Below are 23,302 nucleotides of genomic sequence, written 5' to 3'. Positions count from 1 at the left end.
AAAACAATCAGGTAGCGCGAGATCAGGCTAGCAGTCCAACAATATAATATCTACGGTGTAAGTGGTAACTAAAGATTAGTTTTTGCCTGGCTGTCATGAATAAATGATTATCATACTTCAGAAATACTTTGATACTCTCTCTTAACTGCAGGCAACAAATAGTCTTTCCCTTGCAAAGTGAGATTTCATAATTACTCCTCCAGGACCCCGGTATGAAAAAAAACAAACCCTGCAGCTGTTTTGCGTTCTTATCTCCTCTGTGTCCTAGCTACATTTCAAAACATTGCAATATTTTATAAACCAAGCAAACATTGCTTCTCTGGAGACCGCTAATATTCAACACCTTTAACTTTCTCCAGCCTCTTTTCTTTGCAATTTCCTCTTCACGTGATTGCATTAGCACATTTTGCTCTCTTTTCCCATGGAGATGTTATCAGCAGGCTATCTGTGCTGCTCCATGGACTGGCGCCTTGCCTATCAGCTTGAGGGCACAGCCAGCCCTCTCATTGTCACCAGAACGGGGCTTGAGTAAAACCTGAGAGTGTGTGTGTGTGTGTGTGTGTGTGATATTGCTGATGTTGTGGGTGTATACGTCTTTCACATTAATTTCCTTGCTCACAGCCTGGTCATAGAGGGAATGTTAGCCACTTTTTACAATTCACTGTAGTATGAAATAGCAGTGAAATGGAGTTGCGGTCCAGAGTCAACGTCTGTTGTGTGTGGAACAGTAGGGGTGGGATCATGTTCGATGCTGTGCTGCATCAACTCAGTAAATATTGATTCAGAAATCCTCCTGGGTGCAATCTGTCTTAATATTTGTTTTAAAAAATATTTGTTAAATAGAGCCTAACAGTGACCGACCGCTTTTTTCCCCTTCCGCATGTGGATTTCCGTTTTGTTTTGTTTTTTTTTTTGGGGGGGGGGGGGGGACGACATTCGAGAAAATAGTTTACCCAGTGAACTTTACCCAGTACAGCGGTTGACCAAAAACATTTGGTTTGGGGTATATTACAGGGAAATAAGAAAAAGGACAAAGGCACAAGACCTACATGTATTTTTAAGTGGCGAAAGCGTTGCCAATGCGGTCACAATGCAACTAAAAAATGGGACAAGATAAAAAACCCTGACTCGGATGTTGATAAATGTGAAGATCCTTGTCTTGAAAACGAATGACAAACTGTTGAGCTCCACTGTATGGCAGTCAGGTTTAGTGGTGAGTGTAAAAGTCTGCAGGAAATGAATGTCACTGGAAGTGATGGGAACCAAACCGTTTGCATGCATGTGAATTTCCACAGGTCTCAGAGAGACGAGAGGCAGTGGGCATCCTTATCTCACTCTTCGGGCGGCTACAGATAAATTGCTGCTCACAGGAATGGGGGTAGAGCAAGCAGTGTTTGGATATGGGGTTGCCAGCTGTGAAATGCAGAGGGGTCAACACAAGTAGTAGCTGCTTAAATCCATCTTCCTACACGTTGTAACATGGTAATGCTTTCTATAAATAAGAACCACCAAGGCCATGACTTTAAAGAGCTACTGTGTTGAAACCCCTCCTTCTCTAAGCCTTAACTGAATATTAACTTGCCATCCTCCCTCCCTCCCTCCCTCCCTCCCTCCCTCCCTCCCTCCTGTAGTTCCTTTATTTTCAGAGCTTTCACAACCATCAGAGATTCCCGTTAATTCCTGTGAAATAGGTTGATAATTGAAATATGCAAAAAAGAAAAAAAACTAATCTAAAATCTCCCCAACGTAAATCCAGAGTGATGTGCTCTGACATTCACTGTGCAGTCATGAAAGGCTGTTTTGAGTGTGTGTTGAGTGAGACGTTCTGTTTATGCAGTTTCACTAAATGCATTATATTCATATATATATGTTATTCTACCAGGAGTCTGTTTATACAGGGAAGTCTCACTCTATATGACCAAAAATGACAAACTTGTACGATTACGTTCAGGTTGCGTGTGCAGACGGACACGGAGAATCTAGCTAGGATACGCGACATTGTTTTCCCCAGCCTCTTTGTGGCCTGCTGTTGCACTCCCCTCATCATCTGGAAGGATTATTGGTAAGACCAGGCTTTCATAAATGAAGTAATTAAATCAGTATTACCATTTCTGTCAGTCCATGAATATGTGGCGCCATTGGCTTCAGTGGGCGTTCAGGGCAACAGCATTAACAACATCCCCCATAGGCCTGTCTAAAAGCTGTCAAATGCTCAGGCGGCCCAGTAAAGTGGCTGTCATTCGTCACCCCTTCATCATTTAATGTTCAATTATGTCAAAACAGCCTTTAGGTCATACTCGCTGGCAATTGATGGCAGCTCTGTGTGGCAAGTGCAGCTTTCAGGCTGCATTACAGCACAATCAGTACGGTTCAACAGTCCCAGCCTTCTGTAACACTAAGTAAAACCCCGCAGCCGAGCGCGCTCTCAGGGCGCCCACATCGCTTTCAAATTCAATAGTTCCGGTTGGGACGACGGGGTGCGCGTTGAGACTCCTCAGAACATCCCAGTCATGAAGTTATCTTCCACTGCGGGCGATGATAATTGATGTTTTCCGGCGGAGTCGCGGGGGGAAGGTCTCAGCTGTTTAAAAACGAGGAGTGTGTCTGTGCTGTTTAATTATCTCAGGCCAGAGCCCCCCCCCCCCCCCCCTCCCCCCGCATTACATTTTTGCAATAATGAATCACTATGAGAACACTCACCCCCTCCATCATTTCCTATTTGTGAAAATGTGTCACACTCTCCAAAAACTATTTCATTTTTCTGACCTCCAGACGGAAATACTTTCTTCTTCCTCGCTCGGCTCGCAAAGATGCGGCACTGGATGCGGCTCTTAACTGTGCAGGAGTTTCGGGGGGTCGGGGGAGCAAATTGCAAAATCTTTTTCCTGTTGTATTGTGAATTTGCAAGAAAAGAACGTGAGACCTTGGAAGAAAACTCATCGTTCACGTTTGAAACTAGAGAGTCAGCCACTGCTGCCGCTGCGAACCCACCGAGCACGAGCGAATCTCCTTTTTAAAGAAGACAAAGCAGGTGGATCCCGGGATAATATCATTGACCCTTTTCACCAAGCTAAGCTTTCTCCTGTTTTTGTTTTTGCCCTGTGAGCCTGAAATAGCTGTCTTTATCTCCCCATAGTAGGACTACTCCCAAGGATGCTCCTTAAGGTCACGGGGTAGAGAAAGAAGCTTAAGCCCGTCTGTGGCCCCTACCAAGGCTTTTGACATCTTCGGCTTGGCCGGCAAAAGGGTCAGGAGAGGTCAACTTGTCAACTGGTCTCGTGGAAACAGGGCTTATGCTGTCTGGAGAGGCTACTACATACAGTATGCGGCTTAAAGTCAGGTCTATCTAGGAGACAAATCACGGTCTATGCTTAAAAACATTACTAAAAAGTCATATTTTCCCACTGGTTATCAACACCGCTTGTGTTTAATTAGCTCCGTGAAAATGCGAGTTATCGTGAGAAATGCAGCGAGGACGCAGTATAGCGCTACAATATGACCCCCCGCCCATCAAAACTGAGGCGCAACACAAGCGACTCAATAATATTGGTCATTCGGTCAAACTAATGATGATTTTAATTGGCAATATATCGCTGAGCACCGCTGAAATAATGTGTTTTTAATTGGCGGCGCCTCACCAGGACTTGTTTAAATTGGAGTCTGGTGACTTCCACAAAGGCAAAAATAATACCGAGGCAAAGACTATCTTCCCATAAATCTTCCCCCGTTTTCACCTACTGAAACACCCTTCTTCTCACTTTACCTCCAAGCCTATCCAGCTCTCTTTCACTTCCTTTCTTTCTTTTCTACTGTCTCTTAATCGCCACAGCAACCTTCTCTGAGGGATTGGTTGCCAGGAGACAGGATTCGCTCCCCATTGTATGCCGACAAATGCTGAGGGGCGTGAGCGGCGGGGTTACAATCAGCAGGGCCGGAGAGAATTGGAGACTCAGAGGACTGGCCCTCCACAATCACGGGTGTGTGTTCGGGAAAAGAAGGACCTGGCAGCGAGGAATAGATGGCTGGGTGTGTGGGGGAAGGAGTGAATGTGCGGTGGGAGGACAAGGAAGCAAGCTGAGATCCTAAATTCCTCTTGCCTGATCCCAGTCTCCCAGTAACCGTGCTGGGATGTGCTGTGTCAGAATGTGCGGGGAAACCGGTGGGGGTGGGGTGGAACTCGCAGACACCAGGCAGCCATAAATAGTTATTAAGAAAATCTTTTTCATTAGGTAGCGCAGCCACCCTAGCTGCTACACACACACACACACACACACTGGGCAAAACCCCGCCAGTAGAGATAGACGTCTTTGCGGTGAAGATGCACCACTGATTCTCCAGTAGTCCATTTTTCATCGTCGTTCAAGTTTCCTTGGATCCAGCAATGACCTCTCTTATTAGCTAATTATATTGCCCTCGAGGAAAAAGGCCAGTTATATTTGCTCTTGAGCCATCACTCTATATCAAGACTGAGCGTGTCCCCGCATACGGCGGGGTTTCTATCGATTTCTCCGTCTGCGGTAGAGACTTTGAGCTTTGAGATTGTTTCTGTCGCAGGGTTCGCAGAATGCAAGTTACTGATTAACACCACAAACTGCCTGTTTTGGATCCTGTCCGACACGGTAGTTAGCGTGACTCATTGTGGATTTTAACGGCAATTATTTCTAATGCTTAAATCATTCCTTGGTCAGCTGTGCCGGGGCTCCTTGTTTCTCCAGAAGCATTTTGACAGTTTCAGATGAATTCAAACGATGAGATCCCGGGCTATTTATTTTCAAGATTCCCGGATACGTTTCATGGAAGATGAAAATAGCTGTTCTTTTTTTTAAACAGTCAATAACCTAAAATCTCCACCCGCTTTTCCAAGGTGTAAAACACAACTTTCATCTTGCTCTAATAGGAAATTATAACTGCACCTTTTACTTGAAGCACGTGAGGGAAATACATTATGGCACAGGAATCCAAAATCAATGTGATAAATATGGAAAGCGTGAAAACCGTTCATCGCAACAGCTTTTCCTACACAACATCATCACAGTAATTATTATATCACAGTTTGGGCAGTTAAAGTATATTTTTGATCATATAATGGGTGTATTGCTTCTAATTGCTATCGCGGGAAGCGTTAAGTACCGCTGTTTTTGAACTTTGCTTTCAGAGTGACCAAAGTAGTGGCGCTTGCTCGCCACCCGTGGCAGAAGCCCAAAGATTTATGTTTGAGTCATTTTGAAGTTTTTGGTCGTATAAACCGGGGTCACCGCAAGCTCTCTCGGCTATCTCTCTAATCAAGGCGTTTCGTCCGCCGTGCAAGCTACCCGGTTTCCTGCCAGCAAAGGTGCATCATCCACCGAGGCATTCAAACCACGAGGGGATTTGGCTCTCGCTGACAGAGACGCTGATCGGTTCTCAGACTTCAAAGGGTGCAGACAACATAATGACAACATTTACTCGAACGAGAGAATTCGTGTAAGATTCCTACGCAGACATGACTGAATTCCAAACCTTCCTTCTCTCACTGCGGCTTCATTCTCACCTCATCTTAATGAACATCGCTTGTAATGAATCAAAACACAGTCCCAATCGGAGCGGGAGTTTAAATGTGTTGGTTTTGTGTATCAGACATGAATATTGATGTTCAGATCTTCGGTTCAGAACGCTGCAGAGGCAGGGAAGATATCTGCTTACGATTTCTGCTTTGATTCCCACCTTCTTTCCTGCCCTTGAGGCCTGTGAACTGATTTCTACATTGTTTGGCAGCATCCACTCGCAGTGTGTGTGTGTGTGTGTGTGTGTGTGTGTGTGTGCGTGTGCGTAAGCATGTGTGTGTGTGTGTGAACGAGGCATCGCTGTAATGCCTGCACGATATATAGGTGCTTTATGAAGGAAGCGGATGGAGATGGCCACCTTGATTGGACTGGACTTTACTTGGCCTCGTAATTTTTATGGGGTATGATTCTCCGACTTCTAATGAAGCTTACATGCCTCATAAAATTGACTTTTTATTCAAATGAATTAAGTCCATTTTTTTTTTCCTCCGGCTTGTCTCTCCGTGTAAGGGATCTTCTTTTATTGCTCGGAAATATTATCACGTAATTGGCATGTATTTCATTTATACCCCTAAAATGCCCTGACGGTTGTATTATTTTGACCCTGGGCGTTGCCTCTCTGCCTCGCCGGCGTCGCATTTCTGTTATGATTTACAAGTTAATAATCTCATTTGCATTTACGGCTGCAGAGACTCTCCTCAACTTTATAGGTGGATTTGCTAGATTTACCAAGATATGTTTGCATGTTTAGGCTGACCGTGGAATCAACCGTCTTTTCTCCTTTTCCCCCCGCCGAGCAGTTCTACGGCTGAACTGTAATTTAAACAAACAGTGCCTGGGGCCTCTGCGGGCTCTCATTGATTTCACAGGTACATAAGACATTGTCCCTTATTAACTGTCAGAGCAAACAGGAGCTCTGATAAACTGCCTTAGCCGAGTTTTTTTTCTTTTTCCTCCAGAGAACACATTTTTCTCCCCTTTCAAGGCAACCTGGAAGGCATGCCCTGACTTCAATAAGAGCTGGATGCTTCGGTGCGGCTTTCCGTCACGATGCCAAGCCGCGTATCCGCTCTGACAGTGATAGACATACATCTCAGTTTTCTCTGTACAGCTCCCCATTTCTCTTCCTGAAGGCGATGCATCACTCACATCAAGGATGCTTGTCAAATCCGCGGGTCGAGTCGACCAGCTGGAGCACAAGCGGCTGGAGAGTTAAACCGCGTTCGTGTTCTGCAACTATAACAAAAGCGTCGAGGCTCAGGAACGTCGGCAGAAACCGAAACTGTCATCGCTTACGTGCGTGTCGCAGGGTGTGCTTTCGGCTGAGAAACGGGAGCGAGGTTAAAACAAAAACACAAACGATGAAATGATGAAACTCTACCTGTAGCTCGCACCCATTCTCCGCCCGCTAAATATCACATTCAACGGGGTCCCCCCCCCCCCTCCCCTTAACATATATAGACAAGATTTGATTTGCATATTTGATGTCTTGGCAGTCACCTTGACCTTGCGCGCGCTCCGTGGGGATTTCAGTAAAAAGCAGTACAACCAATAAAGTGTTGAGTGCTGCTCTGCTGAGTGCCCCCTTCATGTCTGCCACCTGCCATGCTGTCAAATTAATAAAACACAAGTAGTGGTCAGGTGGGCTTGCAGGCGAAGAGGGGGTTGCGAGTTTAAAGGGTGCGCGTTGCCGCGTGGTACAAAGCGACGTGAATATTGCATTTTCAACACCGGATTTGATCGTCTCCTCCGCGTAGATTCCCCCGCGCTAATTAGTTTACGTCTTAACGGAAAATCGGCGGGGAAGAAGAGAGCGTTCCCTCTCATTGTTTACAGTCGCGAGGCTCGGCTCCCGTTGGAGTGATCGTCCTCACACTTCAGATGCGTCTCCTGTTTGCGAAAAAAAGACCAAGACGATGCAGATGTAGATGCGAGATTTAACTGTGCTTTGTTCTTACGCGCACAAAAGGAGGGATTCACGATGCTCTTTTTATCGGCGCGCCTCCATTTGTTGGATATAATAAATGTCGGTTACACATTTACAGCACACTTTGGCGATGACACATTGTGGCGGTTTCCAATTTTTAAAAAAAAAAAAATAAGACCCCCACCCCCTGCTTGCCCGCTGACTGGAAGGTGAAATGCTGTCAGAAGGATTTTAATGTGTCGAGGCAGCATGTGACAACTCCATTCTCTATGGACTGTGTTCCTTGCCGGGATTTAAATCTGGTATAGAATGGGGGAATCTTAGCCCGGCTGATGTCACCAGGAAATTATGTTTATTCGTTCTAAGAATAAACGCTTAAGAGTGCTCCAGTTTTGTTGATGGGCTACAATTTCCACTCGCTATTATCGCGATTCCTTCGGCTAAGCTCCCCCCCCCCTGCTCTATTAGTCTGTTTTTTTTCCACTGTGTGATTTACATTATGCATATTTTAAGAGGTACTTTGCTTCTCATACAAGATGTATCCATATTTATTTCATGAACGGAGCGTCCCCTTAACCAAAACATTTGACAGCTGACTGAATTGTTTTCTGCCAAGAAGAATCACTACAATTTTCATCAACTTGTGTTTCCGTTAAAAAAGTAATGCAGCCCGATGATTCATTTTGACAGAACGAGAAATCCACCAAAGCCGACGCTCAGAACTGACAACCCCCCTCCTTCTACTTTTCGTGTCTCTGCGTAGGTTCGACCTCCTGTCTGGAGATCCTGTCTCCGGGGCCGACAACCATCGAGAAGGCCAGCGGTCTGAGCGTGAAGCTGGAATGTCAGTTCACTCTGGACGCTGTGGATTCTGGTCCCCTGGATATCGAATGGAGCCTGCTGTCCTCCGACAACCAGAACGAAGACAAAGTGGTAAGAAAGCGGCCGTCGAGCGGTTTGGTGCGAGACGTCGCCCAGTCCCGATGTGTTGACACGCGCTGCACTTTCTCTGCCCGACGTATTTCACCCAACATGGGGGAAGGACTTTTAAAAAAAAAAAAAAAACAACAACTTTATTTTAGAGTGAAATAGGCCCCAGATATGAGTGCAGCCTGGTGTAGTTTATAAAAGAACTGGATCAGGCAAGCAAAGGTAAGCAGCTTAAGTCATGAGACCTCACCTGGCCCTGCTTTTGCTGTTATCAAAAAAATTAAGATGCAAATGCAACATTCAGTACTCGTTTTTGTTTTGTTTTTTTTTTAGAAAGAAGGAAGCCCATTATTTCTTCACATTCAGATGTACATACAGCGCAACATCAAGGATATTCGACCGTTGCATCGGAGAGGAGCGATTCCTGTAAAATGTTTTATTACAAGGTCAAACTGTCACCATATCCCCCAAAACAAAACTTGCCAAGTCTCTGATAGAACAACGATGCAGAGAGGGTAAACACACCGGACAAAATCAAATACGGTCTCCAAAATAACTCCGTCTCGAATGAAAGGAGAAAACAAATAACAGCAAGGACAAAATCAAAACAATCCGTCTCTCAAAGACGAGACGGACCCACATACAGGAGGCGGTCAGCGCCATTAAAGCGGGGGAACACATAATCGACAAATAACATAAAACGCTATGAAGTATTAAATGGACATTTCAGTAATCCTTAAACAGCAGCCTGCCAGCAAGGATATTAAAATCTAACACATTTCAATGATGCGTAAAGGGATCGAACAGGGCGGCTTGATCAGGGCGAACAAATTGCCCCGCGTTCGCAAAGGTACGAACACGTGACCGTCACACAGTTCATGGACGAACCACGAACAGAGGGCGACCAGAAACGCCACTAAACCTATCAGTAAATGCAAGATGGCTGCTCGCGCTGGAGTGGAACAACCCGCATGTTCGGCAAAAGCAAAAACAAAAGTTCGCTTCTTGCAAAGGAGGAAGCAAAGTTATCCGACTGACAGGGCTTGGCGGAAGATGTCACCTGTTTACATTTTTCCGAGTCTCGTCCCGCCTTTTGATACTCCGACGGTTGATGCATCGCACGTTCCACCGCCGCCAGATCCTCACATATTTGTGACTAACTAGTTGTGGTTCTGGGAAGTTGAGGTTAGGCTTTACCTGTCTACAACACTCACTTTGGATTGGATTTTACTCAGGTGTTCCAAACCCAATCCCCTTTTTTTAAGTTTTGTCTGCTCATACCAAGTGGAAGGTATAAACGCGCACATTCTACAATCCGTTTTCCTGGATTTTAGCGATTTGACGTCATTCCAGAAACACGTAGCGCGTCATCTTATTTAGTAGAAAAGGGAAAACTTGCAACCTTTCAATTAAAAAAGTGTATTTATCAAGCTTTCTTTTTGGCTGCCGTCTGCATCGACCGAGGAAATAAATCATTTCTGAATCTTATTTTCTCATACATCTCTTCTAATGTGGTCAACGTGTGGAATACTTCAGAGGGATTTTTCCAACCTGCTCATTGTTTGCTGGTTTTAGGGAGATGGGGACATTCCTCAGTAATCCACCGCCAACAGAAATCACTGTTTCTCCCTATGTCGTCTCATTTTTTTCCCCCAAATACAGACAGTGTTAGTCCCTTCCTTTGCACGTGTGTGTTTTGGCATCGACTTGCCACATCGAGCCCGTGTATCCAAGGGGTTTGTTGTGCAAAGACTGAAATGCAGTACAGAAAAACCTTCAGGTGGATATTTTCACAAAGTATTCCTGTGTAATATGGGAAGCATATAGTATGCATGGCAAACATAATCAGAGACATGTCTATTTCTTTTGAGCATTTGTACTCTCGCCATGTTTTTGCACACACACGTGCACACACACACACACACACACACACACACACACACACAGCGGGAGCGATGGGAGCTCTCTTTATATCAAGCAGATTCTCTCCTTTCCAGCATGGCTCTCGGCCATGGAAAGGGAGTCGTACAAAACGCTACAGGAAGCCCACAGGCCTTTTCACAGCCAACGAGACGGATTCTTCTGCAGTTTATCCCTCCCTTTCTGACGCTCCTGCTTTCCTACTGCTTCTCTTAGTCCTCCTCCATCCCGCGCTGTCTTTCTTTTCACCTGTGACCCCAGATTTTGTTGTTTGTTTACCACGTGTTTGAAATAAGTCACGTTGTCGTCATGAGGCTTCATCTCTCATCGGCTGCCCCGTTTTACTCCGAATCGTGACATGAAGTTGAAAGAACGCCGTTATTCGTTGTCTTAAAAGCGGGGAGGTCCCGTGATCTTTGATATTAGATTTGGGTTCGTGTTCAAAAGTACAACGGCCTATCCGGAAATAACATTTTGTGGCTGACCGGAGAGTAAAAGGCCAGAGAGATAAAACCCTGAGGTCATGCAATCGGAAACAAGTTTGTTCACCGGACCAGTGGAGGGGGATGATTTTTTTTTTTTTTCTTCTCCCTCCAGGATTAAGTTTAATGATCTTGATTTATCCGCCCCTCGGGACGCTTTTGTTGTATCAGTTCAAAGACACACTCCTCCTCTCTTCTGACTGCTGCTGTCAAAATGTATGATTCTGTTCCAGATTGTACCTGATCGCTGTGTTTCTCATTTTATATTTGCTACGCTGCTCAAGCATGTCTGCATGCTCATTTATGCTGCCAAACCTTTTCAGAGATTTCAAGACATCTCTCTCTCTCTCTCCCCGAACATATTTGTTCTCCTTGACCTATCAGATTTTGCTCGCTATATAACCACGCTCACACTGGTGCAGCCTTTAACCACTATGATGTCACGCTTATTGTAACTCCTTTGCAATTAGCAGTGAATCCATTCTGCGTCGTACATGTGACCGTTTGACAGGGGATTGGAGTGACGGCTGAGAGTCGTGGAACCTTTGCTCGTCGTAGACCGAGATGAGCAAACTCGATCAGACCGAACGGTGCTATAGGAATAATCTCCAGCTGCCTACAGAACCGACCCGGGATGTCACGTCGCGTAGAAAGAGCCGACAAAAGATCCCGCTCTCCGCGAAAGAATGGTCGCCACCGATGAACCAAATATCGCCGCTTTGTTTTCTGTGCATCGGTGGAATGAGAAGTAACACATCACCATTCAGAGCTGTATGTTGAGGGAATGACGGCCCTCATCATCTGACATAACCCACATATCATCAGGGTCTTTTTGAGGGTGGTGAAGCATAGCTAATGCATGTTGCTTTGTCGGGCTTGAAAGGGAGATGCCAGGCATGCCTACAGTGATAGTCATTTGCATTTTGGCTGTTGTTGCCAGCCTACAGATTAAATTGAAAGGAGGGTGTGCCCTGAGTGTTTACCAGCATTGTGAGAACAAGAAAAATAACAATTATGAAAACCAAACACGGACGCTGTGAATAGGAGGTGCCAAAAAACACAAGAAAAAGGAGTTTTTCGCCAGTGCTGCGTCGCATATCTTAAATGTCACCTCTTTTGTTCTTGAGCACAGCGGTGGGACATTTTCACAGGGAAGAGGTATTGCCAAAAGAATTAAGAGGACTTTGGATAGTGAGGCTGCAACTCTGTAGGGGGAAATTTTGTATTTTATGGCGGTGGTGATCGCACTCACTTAAAGTCACATTTTGTTCTCAATGTTGACACTCCACATCCATTTCCAGGTAATAATTCTGCTTTAACCTTGCAAGACAGCGTCACGGATGCTCATTTGGAAGTTTACTCGCATCCCGGCCCGACGATTTGCCTCTCAAATGATCCGCACCTTTTCCTTTTCCCTCCCCGAGCGAGCGAATCCGCGTCACGTGACAATGACCTCATCTTTCCTCACCTCCGCAGCGCGATCCGTCCGCCGAGAACGGCCGGCCAGGTGGCGATTGTATCATTGAATGTCCTGCCTGTTACGAAACAGTCGAGCTCTTCTGTCCTCCCCCCGGCCCCCGCCGGCTCGTCTAGCCATTTGCCCTTTTCATTTTCATTCCCCCGTGCTCTTCATGTACTTTTATTTTTTTTTCTCCCCTGTTGGATCATGACTCTCAAGGTTATTGTTCGGTACAGATATTTGCTAGAGGTGTGTGTGTGTGTGTGTGTGTGCGCGCGCGCGCTCCCATCTGTGTTCGTGGCCGAGTGAGAGGTCTCGTCTGGCCGAGCTCGGGGCAATTTAATTTCCTCTCCTCCGTGGTCTCATCTCACATATCGTTGTTATTATTGCTGATGTTGAGTTCCTCCGGTGCAATTGGAAGGATCGGTTTTCCCTTCCCGCGAGGACCAGGTGGAATTTCAACAGAATTACCTGTTTACATGGTTAACACGCACAAGATGAACCCCCCCCCCCGGCTGTGAGCGCGCCCTCCTCACAGTTTCAGGAAGTACTCTCGCACTACCGAATGGAGCAGCGAGGCGGAGAAGCTCGCCGGCGTCGTTCGCCGTTTGTTTTTCTCCTCGTGTGCCTCCTTTGAGTCCTCTGCCTCCTTTGATGGGTTCATTATTCTCGCTCTCCTCCTGCCATGTTTAGTTTTTTTCCCCTCTCTCCACCCAGGGGTATTGCTGTGCATATGCCTGGTGCTGATCGTGGCACAAAAAAAAAAAAGCCCTGTTGATGGCTGTCTCTGTGGAATAGCGGAAGGGGATATAGCAGTGTCTGTGAAAGAGAATGAGAACACTTTTCATTGTTTGCTTTTCTTTTGCCCTCCTTGTTCTTGTATTTTTTTTCTTTGTTTTCCCCTCCTCCGTAACCAGCTCGAAGGCTTCATGTTGGCTCCACCTGGCCTTCATTTCGAGGCATTTCCTTACTGCTCTGGAGACCAAGACCGAGTTTGTGTGTGTGTTTGACAAAATTGTGGGCTACTGCTCTTTGTTGACACAGCAGGTGTTGATTTAGCTCCACAGTGGTTGCTTTGTTTGTTCCACCTTCGTTTCTCTTAAGCGGAGAAAGGGCAAAGCGGCGCAGTCTGCCAGACTGAAGGGCATTATAGAGATAAAAGGGGGGTTGTTTTCGCTCTTCCATATATTTTTGTTGGTTCATTGAGCAAGAGCTTCTCTTTTACAACGCACACAACTTTCATTCCATGGCCTCGGTTTTATTTGTTTTCTTGAAGGACTTCTATTTTTATAAACCGATAAGTCAGAGTACATCCTTCTAACAAGCGATGAGACGGCGCGCCGGTGCCAGGAATGGAAAATGCCGCCGAACCTTTAAAAACCACGCTTAAATGAGGTTGCTTTGCTGTGTTTTTCGACGGTGATAAATATCTTAAGAAAGAATCGTAGCACAAGGCAATTTAACCAAACGACGAGAAATAGATATTTGTTGCCGTCGGCACGCGACTCACATTTTGTCCCGAGTCTGAAATCCTTGCGTCACTGTGATTTACACGCTCGGTGAGTGAGGGGCACCAGGGGTTTACACGTTACACCATCATGGATAAGGGGAGTCCTGACACGACTGTCAGCTCTCCAACCAGTGTGTTTTATTTTTCTTTTTTCCCTCCATTCTGCTTCACAATAACACACACGAGATGTGGCATTGAAAATAACATGCAAGATCTTCAAAATTGTATGTGCGCCGAATGTTTATCGCACGATCTAATCAGGAAATGATTACCTGGGGTGAGATGTTGTCGACAAAGATGAACAATAAGCATTGTTGTTAGAATAAAATTACCAAAACGGTTCCCGTTGTTGCAGAGGAACATCCTGCAGGAATTCCTCCGTGCCAGTGAAAACAGCCGAGTAGCGTAATTTCCGGATTGTGGAGTGCACCTGAATATAAGCCGCACTGGGTAAAAATAGATAAATGTGTATGTATATAGGCCGTACTTGTCTAGAAGCTGCAGGCTTCTACATTGTAACATGAGAAACATGGTACACAGAGACATTTTTATCAAACTTTTAATTAGATACATACCCGGAACGTCCCAGAATACGCACTGGAAATGCTTTACAGTGATCCCTCACTATAACGCGGTTTACTTTTCACGGTTTCGCTGCTTCACGGATTTGCGTCGTGCATCGTGTTCTGCATTCTGATTGGCTAAAAAAGTCACTCCGCTTCTTCTCTACCTGTGCGTCAATAACATTACAGTTTAATATGTACACGTACGTAAAACAGCTCGCCAAATTTACATGACGTATGTGCAAATTCTCTTGCGATTTCGAGTTTCTCTAAAACCCATCATGTTGACAAAACGCTCTGGAGCGACAAAAGGGCCCAAAAGGCAGCGGAAGATGCTATCTATGGCAGATAAAGTTAAACTTCTGGACATGCTAAGGGAAGGTAAAAGCTACGCGGCTGTAGGTCGGCATTACGGAATGAATGAATCTTCCGTTCGTTCCATAAAGAAGGAAGAAAAAAACATAAGGACGACAGCAGCAATGTGTAATAGAGTATTTAATTGTATAATAATTGTAAAAAAAAAAAAAGGTTTCTACTTCACGGGTTTTGCCTATCATGGGTTCTTTTTGGAACGTAACCCCCGCGAAAAACAAGGGTTTACTGTATTCCGAGCAGTGCCTGTAACACGGCTGATGAAAAAAGAAAAACAACCATCCATCCATCCATTTTCCGTCCCCGCTTTGTCCTCCAGCTGATCGCTATCTTGGTCTTCCTCCTGCGCACTAAAACCGTAAAAGTCGTCTTCTTCTGCGTTGGAATCGATCGGATGTGACGAGGCTAAATGTTTTGGCGACATGAAGCCCAAAAAGATCCATGAATTTGGTGAATCGGTGTTGAAGCCACAGCGTTCAAAGCGTGAGAAAACAAAATATAACAAAATGTATTCATTACTATCCAGGCATTTTCAACCAGTGGTTACACAGTCCCTATCGTAATAACTAAAATTGTGTTATAACTTTTGCATTCAAACAAGGGAGCCACAAACATAATAATGAATATCTGCAGTTGCAGGCCGTATATTCGAGACGAGGAGGGATAGCTGGTGCTTTCAGAATTTCACGGTCATTTCAGCGGTCCGATGTGACGAGGCTAAATGTTTTGGCGGCGTGAAGCTGGTTAGCCTCCCCTCAAAAATCCATCAATTAGCCGCATTGTCGTTTAAGCGGCAGTGTGAAAAAAGTAGCGGCTTATAGTTCGGAAATTACCATAATTGCATAATGTTGCCAAAAAACAAAACAATGAAAGTCACATGTTCACGCTAAATATGCTTACGTTCTAACATAACCCCCTCTTTCCCATGGCCAGGTGATCCTGTACTCCGGTGACAGGGCCTATGAAAACTACTACCCTCCCATGAACGGTAGAGTGCACTTCAACTCACCTGACCCCAAGAACGGCGACGCCTCCATCGTGCTGACGGGCCTAAAGTCCACAGACTCGGGCACCTACCAGTGCAAGGTGAAGAAGGCTCCCGGGATTCGCAGCAAGAAGATGCTGCTGATAGTTATGGGTGAGTGGAGCGGTCGCTGCGCTGTTCACACCCTGGCGGAAGGCCAGTGGTAGTTTTGTTTTTACTTTTCCCCCTGGAAGGGTGAACTCGCTCCGCTGTGGAAATGCACCAAATCACACGCCCTTTGCCCTTCCCGGATTTTTATGATGTAATCCCTTTTAAAACTGAATGCGTAACCTTCCCAGAGGCTGCGGAGCGTCGCTGCCGTTCGGATATAATTCTCTTTTCAACCCAGAATCCAGGGTCATCTCAGGCCCCGGATGCTCCGTTTTTGGCCGAAAATTATTCATTGCAAGTGAAAGCTTAGTCTGCACAATGAAGGGGGGATAGACATATAACAATTTTCTTTTTTTTTTTTTTTTTCTTTTTTAAATGCTAAATTTCACACAGTCACGATCAATGTGGGCAAACTTGGAGTGGCCAGTTTTTCAGGAAGTGCACGAAGCTTGAGTTTTTCCTGCACAGGGTGAGATGAGTGACACATTTGAGTTGCGGCAATCAGATGATTCACTCCCTTGGCAAACACACAGTCGCACAGTGACCTTGCTGGTTGGTCAAATGACTAAATAATAGTGAAACTCAGTTCCCTCCCGAAACCTGCTACTGGCATACAAGGGCAAAACAAAGCTCTGCGCTCTGCTGCTACGAGTAAAGCTTCTCCTCTCTGGAGGCAGCTTCAGGAAAATGGCAACATCTCCTGTTGACAGTGGGTGCACAAAGGTGATTTTATTATTAATAATAATTTAGTTTGCTCCTTGATGAGCATTGATCCCTCCTCATACAGAGGATGCAATGAATTCCAATTTAATGAAGCTGCAGTTAAGCCCAGATCACAATTGTGTCCACACTAAGGTGTGAGATGATGATTATACCATCAGATCTCAGGCAATTATCCATTTCTATTCATGCCTACACACACACATATATATATATATATATATATATATTATATCAATTCCATAATCAAACACGATCTTTCCAGCGTATACTTATTGGCGCCACCAACGAAATACAATAATGACTATACAGTTGATTTCAACCAGTGGTTATTGTAGAACCAGTAGGATTGATGACTTTACTACCGTATTTTCTGAACTACTGAGCACACGTGAATATAAGCCTCACCTGCGAAAAATAAACATAAGTATATTTGTACATCGATTGGCTGCACTTGTCTGTAAGCTGCAGGTGTCCATGTTGTAACATGAGATATTTACACAGAATCATTTATCTTGCTTTTAATTAAAAACATACCGATAACATCCAAAAAATATGCACTGGAAATGCTTTTTTTCCCCAAATGGCGCTTGTAACACGGCTGATGAAAAAGAGTAATAATAAAGAACCCAAGGAAAAGTCCATCCATTTTCTATCCCCGCTTTGTCCTCCTCCAGCCGATCGCTATCTCAGTCTTCCTTCTGCACACTACAACCGTTTGTCTTCTTCTGTGTTGGAATTGAACCGGCTAAGAATTTCACGGGCATTTAGACGGTTCGATGCAACGAGGCTAAATGTTTTGGCCACTCTAAGCCAAAAAAAAAAAAAAAAATCCATACATGAACCGCAGCGTTTAAAGCGTGGGGAAAAACATAGCAGGCTATAACATTAATTCCATAATCAAACTCGATCTTTCCAATGTATACTCATGGGCAGGACCAAAAGAATACATTCATTTCTATCCAGGTGTTTTCAACCAGTGGTTATACTGTTTTTATTGTAATACATTATGATAAGTTAGTCATAAGCGTCTGAGGAAAGCAGCACTTCTCCAGCTGCAGGCCATATAATCCAGACGAGGAGGGATGGCTGGAGGCTCCAGAAGCTGACAAGCAGGTAGCCCTTGACCCTGGGGTCAGGGATGTTTTTAACAGAGGAGCACTGACAGGAAGACACGAGGACATCTTGCCTACTCCGCGTTTCACCTTCACGTTGCTCTTGGCGCGAGGAGATTGTTTCCAACATAAACGCTCGAGATCTACATCGGCTGCAAGCGGTCGATTGTCACAAACGCTCCCGCCTTCGGGCACACAAACATTTTGACACCCAGAGCGCACACGACGTCCCCACGTTTAGTTGCTGCACCGTTGGTTGCGTCTCTTGATGTGTATTCTCCTCAGCATGTTGCCAGACAGTGAAGTTAACAGGAGGAGAGCATCCACCTGCAGCTCAGAGCTGCGTGTCAGCGACTTCCACCGCCGTTTCTCATTTGACTCCGACTACACGAGGAATAGCAAATGGTCGGATCCGTCCTCATCTCGCGGATTCGAGTCGGTTTGAATTTTTTCACCCTCTGAACATAATAAATGACAGACTATTCCTTTCTTCCGATCCGGTCGTCGAGATAACCTTGTGCGACTCATAAATCCCAATTCATTGTTCGTATAATAAAGGCCAGTTAGCTGTATCGCTACGCCTTTATCTCTCTGTTGTCCTCCAGCCTCCGTCACCTTCTCCTTTCACCCCATCTCTCACACAAATAAATCCGCCGGTTGGACAGCCGTCCCGATACGGGAAGCCGCGCGTTACGGCCCTCGGTTGTGTCGAGTTGACTTTCACCTTTTAAAAGACACTTTCAAAATGTCAAAGCTCCCTGACATTTACTGTGTGTCGGGCACGCGGCGGAGAGTCGGGATCCGCGCGGCCTCGGCCTCCATGGCTCCGCCATCTGTCCATCAACGCCGGTTTAATTTTTTTTGCTCTCTCTCCGCCCTGACCCCGTGTGTGTTTGTTAGATTACCAAAAGCACTCGGGACCGTCACTCTCCTGTTAATCCCCACAGTTATGCCTGCTAAGCTCCCCCCTTCCGCCTGACACCTGGTTCAGATGTGGAGAGCCCCATTTCAGGGTTTTGTTGAATCCATTACCACACCATGATGTCAGCTTTCTGTCAGCAAACACAGTACGGACTTGGATTGTGGCCGCAGATTTTCTCTATCCAAACATTATCCCTCATGGTGCGTTTCTCTTTTCCTCTTCCCCTCCCTTCCTCCCTCCCTCCGTCCGGCTGACAGTGTGTCTGGGTTCCACCGAAGCCGGTCTGCTTTTAATTTGGAGTTGTTTGTTTTTGAATCCCCTCCTCATCTCCTGCCAACAATCTGACTGGCCGCGGAGTGTTTGCACACGTTCGGCTTCGAGACGGAAAGCGGCGGCGCGGCGCTTAACCCTGCATGGCCCGCGCACGTGTGTTTGCGTGTCCCGTGTCACGCCGTCATCTTCCTCACCGCCATTATCCTGAGTGACAGCTCCTGTAATGACGGCAGCTGTATCAATTACTCTGATTGCTGCGCTAATTACTATGATGACTGCTGCTTCCAGCAAGAGAGAGGGGGGTCAACTTTAGGTGTGCGCAAGCCACACACACACACACACACACACACACACACACACATGCACACACGCAGCAGCACAGTAGAATAGCTGGTTTGGAGGTTGTGTCGGCTATATTTCATCCCGCTAATTCTCCTTATTGCTCTTCTGTCCACAGTCAAACCATCTAAGCCCAGGTGCTACACTGAAGGGCCCACACAAGAGGGCAAAGACATTATGCTGAGATGCAAATCCAGCGAGGGAACCAACCCCCTGCAGTACAGCTGGGAGAAGACCAGTGACAACAAGCTGCTTCCCGCCTCTGCAGTTTTGGGTAATGGGCTCTTTCGCTAACCATCGCGTCAAAAACTAAATTGCCCTGCGCCGGGTCACCTTCCCGTCTCCCGTGTCATTTCTGTGATGATTTGTTCTTCACCCTTGCTACAGATTCTGCAGGAGGCACCATTAACGTGAGGAACGCATCTGCCACCGCATCTGGCTCCTACCGCTGCACTGCCAGCAACCCTGTTGGCACCGAGGAGTGTGTTCTGTATCTCAATGTGACGCCTCGTGAGTATCTGCCAAGCTCACCTGCGTTCTGTCACGTGGCACCTACTTAGTAGACTTTCTGTGGAGGAATGCCTTATTTCCAGTGCGCTTTTAGCAGCGCGCGCGCGCCGAACGGTGTATTTATCTTCACCTTAACGAGTAAAATACACCATCGGATATCACGGTTACTCATGCCGTCGGTTCGAAACTGCAAAAGAGCTCAGTCTGGAGTTTCAAACAAGCTCAGAAAATGCTCTGCTTATAGGTTAACACAAAGAAAGAGGGTGTTCAAATGTCAGTGGGAGCTGAGTCGCACAGTTCTGCAAATCCTCGTTTTAGATTGAAAGTTCTTCATGAAAAGATGTTGAACCTGAGGTTGTGTCAGCGTCGCTATACTTGGAGATGCTTTTGAGGGAAGGTCCACTAATGGATCCAAACAGCCCCAAAAGACGTTCTAGCTACAACCAAAACTGTGTCCGTGCCAAGAAATGCGTCCGGGGGACACAGATCTGATCGGTATTGATTTCACAGATAAACATTTTTTATTAGCAAATGGCAAAAATAATAGAAGCTGTCCAGAGAAACGTTGTCTTTTACACAATATAATGTCAGCGGCTTCTCCTCGCTGTCTGGTCGTCCCGTGTATAATCCTTCTTACCAAGAAAGTTGATAAAATACACCCAGACATTCTGTTAATCCTCTTTTCCTAATTGAAACAACACGGCTAATCCATTCGTTATTTCGGTCCGGCTGATACCGGACAAATGTGGTCCGTCCAGAGAAAGCTTAGTAGTTTCCTTGCATCTAATATGAAAGATAACCTCTAAGTTGAAGATTGCTCATCCATTTATCACCGCGGTTGCTGACGATAGCGTAGCGAAGGCCCGCTAACTCCACCAGCACATGTAGATTCAAGATTCCCATTGTTTTAAATTCCTTATCAAACTGTTTTCCTTCTCGTTAAAGCGACAAGACCATAATCGCACTCGTCCACCGACTCAGCTGGAACATTTTGCATGAAATGTTTCATTTTGGCTTTCCACGGAAGCTTATATCTTCCAATTCTCGCTCTTATTTTCAATCTATTCTAAAAAAAACAAACAAACAATGCAATTGCTTAATATCATCTTCTTCATATCAATGTAGCCCTATTGAGACTTATTGATAACTTAACAGTGAACTCATTCGTCATGTAGAAAACAGGCTGACACACAAACGTGACCAAACGAGGCTGTCGCTTCATACAGACCAGACCAGATTGACCTGATAGACTCGTTTATGTGCAAATGGCCGCACCCCGAGAGACTCGCGCACGCATCTTAAAAAGGTGGCACAAGAGATTGGTTCTTGGGAAGACAAAGCAGACCTCGGCTGCAAGTGAAAGATTGCAAACCTTTCCAGAGGAAAGGAAATCAAATGATATTTCCCCGGATATTTCCCGAAAGGAGAGTTTCTCATCCCCGGTAACCTCGGACAAACCTCCCCGCCTGGGAAGAACCTTAAACCAGATTAGAGGAAAGGAAATGATTCTTGGGTTTGCCTTGGCGCTTTTATAGATTTCCTTGTATCCAGACATCCAGAATGGAGATCCGATGCAGAACGAGTGTGTTTGATAAACATAGAAGCTGTTTCCAGGCTCCAGTTGGTGCGTCCATCTGAAGCTTATCCGTCCACAGCAGCGGATGCTTGATGTTTCACTGACGAGTCCTTCGTGTAATTTTTCACAGCGTGATACAGTTAGCTGATAGCGTTTCCCCTCAACGGGCCGAACGCTTAAATATCTATAATCTAAGCGTTTGAACCTCTTTAAAGAGAAACTCAGTTTTAAATTTTAAAGGTGGGCTCCTCATTTATGAGGCTAAATTGATTTGACCAAAGTCTCTCGCTAAATAACAAGGAAATTTCTCCCCAATTAAAACTCCGACATCTTTTAAAAGCTGCCTTCGTCCCGGCGGCCCATCCTGCTCATCGAGAACACAGTGACCTCTGTCGGGACCGTCTACTCCTCATTTCCATCCGAACTCGGGGGAATTGGCATTTCTCGGCGGACGAGATAAAAGCGGCAGATTCGGTGTAATAGACCGTGTGATAAATTTGAAGGAGATAACATTTGCAAATTGGTACGACCCCCAAACCGGGACCATCAGACATTCTCTAATGATTTCATTACGACACTTGAAGCTGGTTTTAACTCTGGGAATACAGCAAACTTGAATCGCTGGTTAGATTTCGTTGTGTGTGTGTATGTGTGTGCGCGCGCGGCAATAACATCACCTAATTAAAGCAAATGTTCGGATTACGCTAATAGCCAGTATGACCTCCTCACAGACAGCGTCAACAAAATTACCATTCTTTTCCCCTTGACCCTCTGGAACAACAACCTTGTGTCGACGGAGTTTAAGCCATTCCTGCCCTAGTCTGCGATTGTAATTCCAGGGTTATCTGCTGAGAGATCCTCATGAATACCACCGCCGCGATATATTTGGAGGCCGCTGTGGATTTTTCTTCTCACCGCTAACACCTGGGAAGCCCTTAAGGCTCACAGCACAGAGATGGATTATGACAGTTATATATGGCTTATAAGTCAGGAGAGAGGATCAGAACCAGACCATGACATACACCCCTGAGTCATAAAATATCCGGTGAGAGGCCAGGTTTTACACACTCCGGCAAAGGCGAGGCAGCACGCAGATCGATGCAATATCATTGTTACGGCGCTGGTGAGAAAACAAGCTCGCTCCTGTGCATGGCAGATCAAACAGGAAGATTCTGAAAAAAAAAACAAAAAAACAAAAAAAAAAAAAACAACATATCAGCTCTATTTGAGTAGATGCTGGTTGGAGCTTTGAAGAAGCAAATGATATCAATTTAAAATTCATACTGCCTTGTTAAGTCCTGCATACAACAGATGGAATATCCCAGGAGGAGATACTTAGTGCTGTAAATTCATTACAACAGAATAAGGCACCTGGAGCAGCATTCACGGGTGAATATTTTAAAATGCTCGCCGGAAAACGAGCAGCCCTCTCTTGCAAAGACGAAGAAGAGCGAGACAAACAAGTATTGCCACATTTGTCCTAGCTGGAGACAAGAGTACAGCTGCACGGACCGGGGCGAAGAAGCTAAGATGTAGCTTAGCTTTTAGGATTTTGCTGATTTTCTATCAAGAATTTTCTCGTCAAATACAAGCATGGAATCAAAAATATTTTCTTTGAATGGCAAGACATGATTCAGCATATTAGAGCTCTATTTCATGGTCCTACGGTTTACATTTTGATGAAGGGGTTGTTTCAGATGTCCTCCCCTGGATTATTCCCCGTCGCTATTAAGCCTCAACATTTGGCACGCATACTAGCTAACAAATCCAGCTAATTGTAGTCACTCACCATTTCAATGGAATATCAGGTTACAAAACTAATTGCCTTAAAAGTGACTCTTTCCGAAGCAATGTCAGAGTTCTCCGGGTTATTTCTAAACGCGGCCTTCGATAAAATCCGAATCCCGCAGTCCGCCCGGCACCGAGTCCGACACGTTTGTGGAGTTAATGGATGTCCGGTGCAGCTGGGCTGTAAAGTGTTCAACAGCACAATTCACCGAAATGAG

At 45.5% G+C, this 23,302-nt stretch overlaps 1 protein-coding gene across 1 annotated transcript in view; it reads left to right on the top strand.

Annotated features, from left to right (window-relative positions):
- The window catches only part of cxadr (CXADR Ig-like cell adhesion molecule), a 43,037-nt gene that overhangs the window by 14,689 nt on the left and 5,046 nt on the right, over nucleotides 1-23,302 (top strand). Inside the window, exons 2-5 of the mRNA XM_086160140.1 lie at nucleotides 8,234-8,403; nucleotides 15,640-15,844; nucleotides 19,329-19,484; nucleotides 19,598-19,720. Of these exons, the coding sequence (XP_086016266.1) occupies nucleotides 8,234-8,403; nucleotides 15,640-15,844; nucleotides 19,329-19,484; nucleotides 19,598-19,720 (654 nt within the window). The remainder of the gene's footprint in view (nucleotides 1-8,233; nucleotides 8,404-15,639; nucleotides 15,845-19,328; nucleotides 19,485-19,597; nucleotides 19,721-23,302) is intronic.

The sequence above is a fragment of the Fistularia commersonii genome, chromosome 15 (genome assembly GCF_037954325.1).
Source record: "Fistularia commersonii isolate RoL2024-O1a breed Wild chromosome 15, RoL_Fcom_v1.0, whole genome shotgun sequence".
NCBI classification, from domain to species: domain Eukaryota; kingdom Metazoa; phylum Chordata; class Actinopteri; order Syngnathiformes; family Fistulariidae; genus Fistularia; species Fistularia commersonii.
This window is presented reverse-complemented; position numbering and strand designations above follow the sequence as displayed.